We start from the raw sequence: 13,112 nt of genomic DNA, 5'->3' as shown, positions 1-13,112 counted from the left end.
GAATTCATGAGAAATGGGACGAAAACTTTCCATTGACTGCAGTTGTACCGAGCACAAAGGAAGATGGATGTGATTTTTGGGAAGGCAATTATTCATCTCGGACATTTCTCTGAGCAGTGCCCAAGATCCAGCTACCTTTATCTGTTTCATCAAAGACCTTCCCTCCATCATATAATCAGAAGAGGCAAGTTTCACTGACGACTTCAGTGTTTAGCTTCATTATTCTTAGTACGTAAATGCCAGGATTTGACCATCTCCAGCAAGAGAGGCTAATCACCGCCCACTGATAATCAATGGCACAACCATTTCTAAATCCCTCACAATGAGTATTCTGGGGGTTACCACTGAGCAGAACCTTAACTGAACTAGTCACATAAAGACTGTGGCTACAAAAGCTGTTCAAAGACGTGATACTCAGGGGAAAGTGTCTCACTTTCCACCTCCCCAAAGCCTTTCAACCATCCACAAAGCATGACAGGAATAACTTCCACCAACCTTGCTGTATGCTCTCCAAGAACATCCAAGCAGCCACACCATTCTTGTCAGATTAACCTGCTCTACTGGTACTCATTCCATCATCTTAAACAGTCTCTCTCTCCACTGCCAGTGTTTTTTTTGGTGTGTGCATTTATAAGATGCACAACACTAACTCACCAAGGCTTCTTCAATAGTACCTCTAAAACTCACAACTTCTCATACTTAGAAGGACAACAGCAGCAAATGCATTAGGACGGCACTACTAAGTTCCCATCTATGCCCACACCTTCCAATCTGCCATTTGCTGGCTTTTTTTCCCATGGTTATCGGCACAGCATGAACCATTTGAACCCTTACTGATCTTGCTAACTTGCAATGGGGACTGGCAGTTCATTGTTGAATCCTGTGCTACCCAGATATCATTGGCACGTGCTGAAGACCATGTGACCAATATTGGTGACTAACGAGGTAATTTCCTATATTTCACATGCGATTGTCATGGAAAACTTTGGTGGTGTTTATCAGACATGTTCCTTTCTGGGGTGGGCGGTCGATGTGAGATTACTTAGCCACAATATTCAACCACTGCATGGTAAAACACTCCAGAAGGATGAAAGGTGCAAGGCAGAACCCAGGGGAATTTAAAGGTAAAAAATATTTCAACTCAGCTGCCATAAAAGGCATTCAAGATGTAATCTGATCAGTAGGTCTTTATCGGTTCGGATGAAGGTGTTAGAAACTCTCTGCCCCATCCTGTATTGCCATACCTTCAACATTATAATTGGATTAAAATCCAGGAACTGACTACCTAAAATGTAGCAAGAGTACTGCTTCCTTGGTCCTACAAACGTTGAAAAACATGATTCACCATGACCTTCTCTAGGGCAATAGTCATAGAGGGATACAGAATGAACATAGAACACAGAACATAGAACAGTACAGCACAGTACGGGCCCTTCAGCCCACGATGTTGTGCCAACCTATATAAACCTACTCTACAATCAAGCTAACCCTTCCCTCCTACACGGCCCATAACCCTCCATTTTTCTTACATCCATGTACCTATTTAAGGGTCTTTTAAATGTCCCTATTGTATTAGCCTCCACCACCATCCCAGGCAGTGCGTTCCAGGCACCCACCACTCTCTGTGTAAAAAACCCCCCTCTGACATCTCCCCTGAACTTTCCTCCACTCACCTTAAGTGGACGTCCTCTGGTATTGGCCATTGCTGCCCAGCGATAAAGGTGCTGGCTGTCCACTCTATCTATGCCTCTCATAATCTTATACACCTCTATCAAGTCGCCTCTCATCCTCCTATGCTCCAAAGAGAAAAACCCCGAACTCGCTCAACCTTTCCTCATAAAAAATAATCTCTAATCCAGGCAGCATCCTGGTAAATCTCCTCTGCACCCTCTCTAAAGCTTCCACGTCCTTCCTATAAAGAGGCAACCAGAACTGAACACAGTACTGTGTTCAGAGTCTAACCAGAGTTTTATAGAGCTGCAGCATTACCTCACGGCTCTTGAACTCAATCCCTCGACTAATGAAAGGCAGCACACCATACACCTTCTTAATCACCCGATCAGGAAACACCAACCATCAACCACCCATATTACACTAATCGTACATTAATCCTATTTTATCTGTTATTATCATTAAGGAATGAGCATGAAATGCTGGCCTTTCCAGTAATGCCCAAATTGTGCAAATAAATAAATAGAATCATCCCCACGGAACAAGATTCCACAAAGAACGGACACAAAACAAATCGATAAAGATAACACACATCAACTTGGGAAAATAAGACAAGGTTCTTACTAACCAACACTATTAACTGGAATATCTTGCTCAGGTTTTTATTTTTTAAGTATATATGTCCTATCAACTCTCTACCCTCTCTTTAGGATATCAAGGGTTAATTGATTTAGAATTTCACATGAAGTTAAGATCTGCTGCACCAACAAACACTATATCCAACTGGTCCATAATCTGACAATGATAGTGAGCTGTTGGCTAAATATATCAACCAAACTCCATTGGTGAGTCTACAACAGATCCGGACACAAAGCGAGAAAACTCCCAAAGCTGAAGATCCGTGTTTAAGCAGAAAACATGAGCAGCATTCATGCATTGTAACAAAATGTATTGATTTGATGATACATTGAATGTAGAGAAAAATATGTACTGATTATATCTCCTGTCTGCATTGTAATGAATAAGGTATATTTTTGAAATAAAAAAATTGCTGGAGTGCTTTAGGAATTAAGTTCCATCCAAGCATGTCATGCCTCCAGTTCCTTATATTGCACTCCTAATCAAAAAAAAAACAAACTGCTGGAGGAACTCAGCAGGTTAAGCAACCTTATGAAGGGTCTTGACCCAAAACATCGACTGTCCACTTCCCTCCACAGATGCTGCCTGACTTGCTGGGTTCCTCCAGCAATTTGTTTTTTGCTCCAGATTCCAGCATCTGCAGTCTCTTGTGTCTCCTTTGTATTCCTAATGTTATTTTCTGAAATAAACCTATCTAATTTGCATTTTAATGTAATGAACAGCCTCCACTGTCTCTCTTGGTTGTCAGTCTCATCAAATGACCACTTCCTCACTGAGCCTCCACAGACCAGATTGATATCTAAAGCTGAATTGAAGCAATCTCTTCTGGATTGACGGTCTGAACCAGTAAAACAGATTGATGTGATAATTTAAATCCATGAGGATTCTAAAAATAGGAATGATGTCACCTTGCATCCCCTTTTTGTGTGAGAAAGCACACACAGTAAAAGTTCAGTTGCCCAGCTTTTCCAAAACCAATGTGCTCCAATAACCGACACTTCAGAGGAAGCGGTCAACTTCTCAGGGGCCCAATGGCAATGAACTGACATCTGGTTAATTGGCATATATGTTTAACTGACACCTGTCAAGTTCAGCACGTGCTGCATAACTGAGCTTTTACAGTAATTTCCCCAAATTCCCAACCTGTGCACAGAGCCAAATATCATTTGCTGACCATAGAATGTTGAATGTTGGCAGGCAACACTGTAAGGCAAAAGGCTTTACAAGATTCAGAAGAGCAACCAATGGATTTTAGGAATCCTTTAAAATGTAACTTAATGTAAGAATAAGCTTGATATGGGCAGGAATGTCAAATGTCCCCTGGCTGTGCCTTGTCAGATCAAGGTTGATCTGATCTTTGGCCAGATTCCTCCCTGATCCTCATTACGCTTGATTTCCCCAAGAGTTCAAAAACCTATATATCTCAGCCCCAAGTAAACTTAATGATATTACATTCTCTATCCCTCTGGGAGGCAGCATTCCAAAGATTCACAACTCTGAGACAGAATTATTCCATATCTCAGTCTTAAATGGGCAATCCATTATCCTAAAACCATGTCCCCTAGTTCTAGAGCAAAATCCTCACTACAACCTACAACCTTCAGAACCTTATATGTTTCATCTATAAGGTATACCACACCCTCACTCACACTAACTCCACCCTGAAACTAAATGGAACTTTCACTTGATGAGGACCCATGGAGAGGTCTTGCAACACGTTGCACTGTCCTGTGTAGGTATTGTCACAAAACAGCTGTGACTCATAGCACTTATTCATTCTAAGGTCAGCATGACAACATTAAAACAAACATGACAATATTAGTTCATATAGCAGCTTAACATTATAATAACACAGGAGGCTATCTGGTCCATTAGGTTCATGTAAGTTCCCATTAGTCCCAATCTCGCTCTCCTTATTTCTCTGCACCTTGCAACTTATCCTCTCTTGTACTTGCCTTCTGGCTTACCTTTAATTCTTCTTGTCATTAACAGACACTAACGGGGCAACTTACAGTAGCCAGTTTCCTACCAGCATGTCTTTGGGAAGTGGGAGGAAACCAGATCAGCAGGCAAAACCCATGTGATCACAGGGAGAACATTCAAACCCCACACAGAGAGCACCTGAGGTCAGGAATGAACTTGCAACCCTGAAGGTGTGAGACAGCAGCACTAACCGCTGCACCACCATGCTGCCCTTTGGTGTAGCAAAATACACTAAAGTCAAAGTCAAAGTCGAGTTTCTTGTCATATGCACAAGTACATGTGCACAGGTGCAATGAAAAACTTGGAGCAGCATCATAGGCACATAGCATCAGATAATCAGCATTCACAAGAAAAATATAAATTAAATATAAATTATACACAAATTTTACCAGAAAAAAAACACAATAAGAACAAAGTCCATTTTAGTGCAAAGTAATCAGAGTGGTCATAGTGATGCTAAACTGTAGTGGTGATTAGGGTTTTGCCAGTTGGTTCAAGAACCGAATGGTTGAAGGGAAGTAGCTGCTCTTGAACCTGGTGGTGTGGGCCTTTAGGGTTCTGTACTTCCTGCCCGATGGTAGCTGTGAAAAGACGGCATGACCCGGATGGTGGGGATCTTTGATGATGGATGTTGCCTTCTTGAGGCAGCGTCTCCTGTGGATACTACCGATGATGGGGAGGGCATTTCATTTCAGAATTTTTCTACACCTCAGTCTTAAATGGTCAATCCATTATCCTGAGACCATATCCCCTAGTTCTAGAGCATTTCACATTCCACAGGATTTCACAGCATTTGATAGGAATGCTTACCAAATGAAGGGCGACATCTTGTAATGCAAAATGGTATTAGGACTGGTGACCAAAAGTTTGGACAAAAAGATAGGTTTTAAGCAGTGTCTTAAATGATGAAAGAACAATTGTGAGGGAAACAGACTTAAGGCTAAATGAAACAATTAAAGCAAGGATGTATGTAAGGCTGGAAATGGAGAACAGCAACATTCTGAGATGAAATTAAAGGATAGGCTGAAACCACACAGAATTCTGGAAGAGAATATTTGGAAAGAATACAGAGAAATATTTGTTGAGGGAATTGAGCCACTTTTGCAATTTCCACAGAAGCAGAGATATAGACAGAGCTTTAAAAAGGTTATGAAATGTTTGAAAAAGCTAAAGTGGGAAATGTTACTCCAAAAGAAAAACACTGGAAATCTGAAATGAAATGAAAATGCTGGAAATGCTCAACAAGTCAGTTAGCATCTCTGGAGAGGGAAGTGAAGTTAATGTTTCAGGTCAATGACCTTTCATCAGAATACTTGCTGCTGGTTGATAAATCAGTGAAAATCAGTGTGGTTCATCAATGTAAGAGTGCCATTTGCATTTACAGAGAGCATGGGGCCCTCTACCACTGGGAGTGGAAGTGGGAAAGGCGAGTAGATATTTGAGAAAGATATTTGAGGAAGAGATGGCCATGGGGAGTAATCCAAGTCTCACCTTGCCTGCCAGCAAGGCAAGGCTTGGATTACTCTGACAGGATGAAAGACTTTTTAGGATTGTCTAGTAAGCACTGTTTCCTTGGTATTTAATAGGATGATGTAATGACTAACATAACGATCACAGCACAGAAATAGTCACCTTGCCTCACAAGTCTATTTTGGTGTTCTATCTTATTCACCTCAGCTCTTCTTATAGAAACAAGTCCCACCTTTAATCACTATTTAAATAAAGCATTATCTTCTAAATTTCTTGTTAGATTTTTTTCTTGTATTGCATTCTCATGGCACATGGTTTTGGATTTAAAGTGGAATAAGCTTCTCTGTCCACCCTTTTGAATCCCTTCCTAATTTATAAGGTCTTTACACCTCAGTTAGATGAATGAACCCTCATTAGTTCATTTTTTAAAATGGCTGGTTATAATCCACAGACAGAGCATCCAAGACAGTAAATTGGTAGCCATCTAGAGGAGCAGGAAGACTCAGGAAATGCAGGAGTCATTGAGTGTCAGGCATTCTTAAATCAGTATTCAATGCTGGAGACTCTGGGAGTGATGACACTTTGAAGGACCACAGTCCAGATCCTGACTCCAGTGGACAAGAGACTGCACAGGGGGAAAACAAAACACCAAATGCAGTTGTAAAAGATTCCAAAGGATACACATGGACATTACAGTAACCATCATAGAGTGTCTGTAATGGTACCAGGGTATAGAAAATTGTGGATGGGGTGCCAAATGCACTGTAGAGGAAAGGCTTTTTACATTTCCCCTATAGGCTTTTATAGATTGTGAGCAGGATGCAGAGGCTTCAAAGTGACTTAGATTGAACAAGTGGCAAAAACATGACAGATGCAGTATTACATGGATAAATGTGAAGTTATCCACCGAAAGGATGAGCAGAAAGCAGTCTATTATTTAAAAAGTGTTATATTGTAAAGAGACCATAAGACCACAAGATATAGGAGCAGGATTAGGCCATTTGGCTCTTCAACTGCTGTTGATGAGCTCTGAAGTCTTATCAAGAAACTTGAGAGCTCTTCTACACCAGTCGCTGAAAGCAAAATACATTTGTAGAAGCAGTTGGCTTCATAGCAAGAGGATTTGAGCACAGAAGCAAAGGTGTCCTGCTCTAATTATACAGGGTCTTGGTCAGTCCACACCTGGAGTACTGTGTGAACTTTTGGCTTTCTTACCTAAAGAAGGATATACTTGTCATAGAGGGAGTGCAGTGAAGGTTCACCAGACTGATTTCTCGGATGGCAGGACTGCTATATGAGGAGAGATTAAGTTGTATAGGTTCATATTCACTGAGAATAAGAGGGCATTTAATCAAAGCTTACAAAATTCTGACAGGGCTTGACAAACTTAATATAGGGAAGATGTTTTCTTTGGCTGGAGGTGTCTAGAACAAGGGGTCACAGTCTCAGGATGTGGGGCAAGAGATTTAGGACTGAGATGAAGAGCAATTTCTTAATTCACAGCATAGTGAACGTGGAATGCTCTACCCCAGACGGCTGTAGAGGCCTTTGTTGTAGAGAATTCCATAAGTTCACAACACTTTGTAAATATACTCAACAAGGCAAAGGATACATTTCTAGATATAAAAAGTGGAATATCCTACTCGTCAACCTAATTTCTGTTTCTAGGGCAGAAACCACTTATTCAAAAAGTATTGGTTGCACCATAACACACTGGGCCAAAGTCCCTGTGAGAAGGTTCATTAGTGTGGCTGGGGGTTGGGGTCGTTTAAGTTAGATTGGGCTCCAGGATATAGAAGTGGAGAACTGGAAAAAGATGCATAAAAAAACGAGAGTATTTTATAATATTAGAAAAGGAAGTCGGAACATCCTAGGCAGGAGCAGACTAGGACAGACTTTGAGGAATACAAAGGCACATTCATGTAGTATGCACACAGTATGATGAATAAGGTTGGTTAGCTACAAGCACACATTGCCTTGGTGCTGCATAGTTGTGTGTGTGTATTCGTGACCCTCTGCTGCATATAGTTAAGTAAGTGGATAAGACTTTGGCACATAGAGTATAAAGTGAGAATATCCCAGGATGTTCACTCTGGTGAGAAGAAATGGAAACAACTTATTTTAATCAGTAAGGTTGAATTAATCAGTTTTTATTTTTGGTTCAGTTAGGGAGTGCTTTCACTGTTTTTAATTATTGTTCAGGAAAATTAGTAAATTTTTAGTTATTAAAAAGTAAAAAGAATCAACATTTGTTCTCTGTTAGCTTCTATAAGCACATGTAAATGAAAATCAAATACATTATGTCAGCCCACAGATTTGTACCGTCTGTGTATTGATTTTGCAAGCCGAATGGTGAAGCTGTTCTGAGGTTTGAAGTGCACCTTCACTGATTTTAGAGGAACACACATGTAAAACATGTGGTGAAAACTCATCTTAGTTCTGCTTCTTTGAAGGAGGGAATTGGATTTCATTATTCATGTCAGTGCTTTATTCAAACATGCAGAGAGTTACAGTGAACCTACTTTGCAGCCTCCCAGGAAATGGATGAAGCATTGAAAGTGATTCTGCCATGCACAGCATTCTCCATGGTTTTCATCTACAAAGGGAATTAACTGTTTGGTGAAAACTGGAGATGAATCACAAAAGGTGGCAGCCATTTAGGGTTGAAGTTAGGAGAATTTTCTTTATTCAGATGGTTGTAAAACTTCGAAATTTTTAATCCAAGAAAACATATATATTTAGCAAATAGCAGAAGCAAACTACTCCATCCTTTGAAATTGCCTCACCGTTCAAGAACATTAAGACTAATCTACAGATGTACTGTTGAAAGTATCCTGACTGATTGCAACATGGCCCAGTATGGCAATTCCAATGCACAAGATCACAAGAGGCTGCAAAGAATAGTGGACACAGCCCAGTCCATCACGTGCACAACCCTCCCCACCACTGACAGCGTCTACATGAGTTGTGGCCTCAAGAAGGCAGCATCCATCATCAAGGATCCCCACCATCTGGGTCATGCCCTCTTCTCACTGCTGCCCTTGGGCAGGAGGTACAGAAACATGAAGTCCCACACCACCATGTTCAGGAACAACTTCTTTCCTACATCTATCAGGTTCTTGAACCGACCTGCACAACCCTTATCTTACGTCGGCAATGGAACACTACAGACCACCTTGTTAGATCTGGAGATGATGTTGTCCGGATAGTTCTTTGGAAGTCAAGAATGAGGCACAAATCTTATGGTTACAGCCATTTTATTAGATTTTCATCATAGTGCAGGTCAGACAGGGTCAGCCGGTGCCAGCGAGCAAGGCAGGTAACGTAACAGTAACAGTAACGAGAAGCAACAAAGGAACCTGAGCACATGCTTCCCTTTTATACTGCAAACCAGTCTGGACCGGTTTAGATAAGAAACCTGTTTAGCAGACATTGAATCACACTTCAGCTTTGCAGACAAAAGAAACTACAAAAGTATAGAACCAAATGTACGACAAGCTACTGAATGTTTACAGACAAACAGGTGATTATACAAACATATAAGAGTGTAAAGAAAGTTACAACTACAAGGAAAAACACAATAAAAACAACAATCTGGACCCTAATCCAACAACCTCTTGCACTACCATGGTCACATTTTTTTTGCACTAATGTCTTATTTTGCACAGTCTTTTTTCTTCACTGTTTTGTATAACTTCTGTATAAATTATGTATAATGTGTGTTGTCTGTACCTATGTGCCTGTGATGCTGCTGCAAGCAAGTTTTTCATTGTACCTGTACCTCACCGTACTCGTGCACATGACAATAAACTTCTCTTGACTTGATCTGATCCACCGCAGTCCCTAAACTATGAGTCACGGCCCAATGTGGACTCCAAACATCTTCCTGATGGCTCTCAAAGATGAGCTGGATTTATCCTTGCAGATGCCATTGGTCTCACTTGGCCATTGTGTTGGGTCTCGTCCCCTGCCACCTACTCCACTTTAACAGGGGGGCTGTGGCTGAGGGGGCACTGGATGGACAACTGTAGTGGGAAAGTTGGGGTCAATCCATGGGAGCAGGTTGGGGAATGGTGGAGAGGATTGGAGAAGGAACAATGGTTAGGGGCCAATAGTAAAGCAGTGGGACTGTGGACAGAATCCACCTGTGTGGAGGAACACCTGCACTGCTGCCCCAATGCCAGCCTTTTCTCAGCAGAACATTTGTTTTCCCACATTTGCATTTTCATTACCCATGGGTTCCCAATACTCTTCCCGTCAACCCACAATGCCTGCAGGTTTTCATTGGTACAGAGTTCTCACATATTAAACCGAATGCTGATCATAACTATCTCCAATACTTAATCACTGAAAGCAGCTAAAATATATAATAATCAATCACATTTGCAGGGCCTGTAATTAAGTCAATAAAACCACAGACGCCACGGCCAAGAAAGCTCACCAGCACCTCTACTTCCTCAGGAGGCTAAAGAAATTTGGTATGTCCCCTTTGACATTCACCAATTTTTATCGATGCACCATAGAAAGCATCCTACCTGGATGCATCATGGCTAGGCATGGCAACTGCTTTGCCCAGGATTGCAAGAAACTGCAGAGCGTTGTGGACACAGCCCAGCACGTCATGGAAACCAGCCTCCCCTCCAATGGACTCTGTCTATACCTCTCGCTGCCTTGATGAAGCAGCCAGCATAATCAAAGGCCCCACCCACCAGGGTCATTCTCTCGTCTCTCCTCTCCCATCAGGCAGAAGATACAGGAGCCTGAGGGCACATTGCACCACGCTCAAGGACAGCTTCTATCCCATAGTGATAAGACTATTGAATGGTTCCCTTATACAATGAGATGGGTTCTTGACCTCACAATCTACCTTGTTTGAACCTGCATCTTATTGTCTACCTGCAATGCACTTCCCTGTAGATGTGACACTTTACTCTGTATTCTGCTATTGTTTTTACCCTGTACTACCTCAATGCACTGTGTAATGAATTGATCTGTACGAAAGGTATGCAAGACAAGTTTTTCACTGTACCTCAGTGCACGTGACAATAATAAACCAATACCAACACCAATGCCAAAAACTTTGAAAAACTACTAGTGGATATAACAACTCCAGGAACAGGACCGTTGTAGTCAAACACTAGAGGAGCCTCAGACAGTGAGCCATTGTTATTGGATCCTGACATAGGATAGTCTTAGAGCTGACTGTGCCTTGTTCATTTTCCTGCCTGATCCCAATACTCTGATTCAGAGGGCTGTGGATATACGCAGGGCAGAAGACTTTAGGGGATCCAGAGAGTAGGCGGATATGGGGATATTGGTGTGGTGGGCAGGGAAGAGAAACAGACAAGGTAGAAGATCAGCCATGTTACTGAATGGCTCAAGGGGTGAATGGCCTACTCTGATACTATTTGCATATTTATGTTGTGCTTGTGCACTGGAGGTTGGACGGACAAAGGTACAGTAACTGGGGAACCAGAAAATCCTTCCGTCCCCTTCAATAAATTCACCTAAATATGTCAATAAACAATTGAAATTTGTTTTACTTTGCAGATCCATTCAGCCACTGTACAACACTGTATTAAGCAGTGTTAGGTATTACATCCTATTTATAGTAATGATTGAGTGTGTCTTTGCGTGTGTGTGTGTGTGTGTGTGTGTCCAAGATCTACTGAATCAGTGCAGCACAACTTAGTCTTGGATGGTCCAGAGATCCTTGTCATCGGACCAAGACAACACTGTGTCAACCCGCTGCGTCTGCTGGGGTTTGTGTTAGAATTCAGGCATCCTCCAATTCTGAGAACCGGAGTGGAAGCAAGTCATCCTCGATCCTGAGAGACTGCCTAGGAGGGACATGCAGTGTACAAAAAAAAAATTAAAACTTGCAAAATCCTGGAAAAGTCTGTTAAGGAGTTTTAAACCGCTGATGCGCTAAAACTACTAGAGTTCCGAAGAAGAAAATGGGGCTGAAGATCCCAATATGACATCCTTATCCAAGGCTGCAGATCAGCGAGAACCTTTCCATTATCTCTATAGATGCAGGAAAAAATCCAAGGGCGGAATAGATATCTATTCCGATATCTAAAGTATATCCGATATAAGCCAAAGTTGCTACCGCTTCACAGTGCAAAGAAATGCAAATGTTGGAAGTAGGAAACAAAACCTAACAAAAAAAGCTGGAAATATTCAGCATCGACCCTGAAGAGCAAACCCCGTGTCCCTTCTCACAGGTCCTCCCTGAGTGCTGAGTACTTCTTGCATGTTCTCTTTCCCTTTGCAGTCACGTCGATGGTGCAGGTTGATGCGGGGTGAACCGTGCAGAGTCAACGTTCCGTATGAACAGTTTTTAGATGCAAAGGAAAGAACATTTGTGCTCTCGCTGGGAAATAAGAAATGCGCGGTATATGGGACATTTGTTAATAATTAATATGAAATAATTCCAGAATGGAGCGCGGCCACTGTAGCCTCTAATTTTGGAAAAATAGAGCAACATTTCCCCTCCCTCATTCAGTAGTCTCCATCCAGCCTCACCTTGCTCGCTGCCTGCACAGTACGAAACGCCCAGTGTTCTTAAACGGGAAACCAGGCAGTCACAAGCACAAAAAGATTCTCTACTCACCGTTCTTCTCCTTCATGCTGCCTGCTGCTTCCTCGCACGGCGCCTGGTCGGGAGTTGAAGGTACAGCTTCTGTTGTTGGAGAACCTTTTATCACATGAATAGAGCGAAGTTGAATGTCCTGCCGCAGGATGTTTAATGTTTAAACACCATTAGATTACACTGGAACTCGGACCCATAGAGTTCCACCTACCCTGCTGGCTTGCAAGCACGATGCTGTTAAAAGCTGAAAAAGTACCGTGTCTCTAACACCGGCAGCTCTCTCCCTGCTAATTTCACTCCAAGCAACGATTTCCTGGTTTCTGACAACGCTGGAGTCATTGCGCTGTGCACGGGGTTGATTCTGCACCTTTGTAACATGAAAGGCTTCTCCTCGCCTTACAAGCACGCACTTCTGTCCCCGGACACAGTCCAATGCCAACCTCCTGCTGTGTCGAAATCGCCGACACACATTAACCAGTTTGGCAGGTGTCATCCCGTGGATCTCACCTGTTCACGGGAGCTGTGGGCCACAAACTGGCGCACAACATCGAGGGTTGACGCTCTGGGTGCCACACTGTGGGAGGTGCTGCTGCCTTTTGGATCAGATGCCCAATTGTGGCACTAATACACTTTCAGCGGGAGGTGGACGTTTCCAGCAATCTTTAAAAGAAGAGTCCTCGACATCCTGGACAAGGTGTGCTGGCTCTTCTGGCCTTCAGCAATTCTCTCATTTTAGGTAATCCCCACCCCCTTT

General features: G+C 42.3%; 1 protein-coding gene across 1 annotated transcript in view; it reads right to left on the bottom strand.

Annotated features, from left to right (window-relative positions):
* nherf4b (NHERF family PDZ scaffold protein 4b) overlaps positions 1-12,859 on the bottom strand; it is a 43,910-nt gene extending 31,051 nt beyond the window's left edge. The window contains exon 1 of the mRNA XM_052039712.1: positions 12,380-12,859. Within this exon, the coding sequence (XP_051895672.1) occupies positions 12,380-12,395 (16 nt within the window). The 5' untranslated portion in view covers positions 12,396-12,859. The remainder of the gene's footprint in view (positions 1-12,379) is intronic.
* Between the last annotated feature and the right edge of the window lie 253 nt (positions 12,860-13,112).

The sequence above is a fragment of the Pristis pectinata genome, chromosome 27 (genome assembly GCF_009764475.1).
Source record: "Pristis pectinata isolate sPriPec2 chromosome 27, sPriPec2.1.pri, whole genome shotgun sequence".
NCBI classification, from domain to species: domain Eukaryota; kingdom Metazoa; phylum Chordata; class Chondrichthyes; order Rhinopristiformes; family Pristidae; genus Pristis; species Pristis pectinata.
This window is presented reverse-complemented; position numbering and strand designations above follow the sequence as displayed.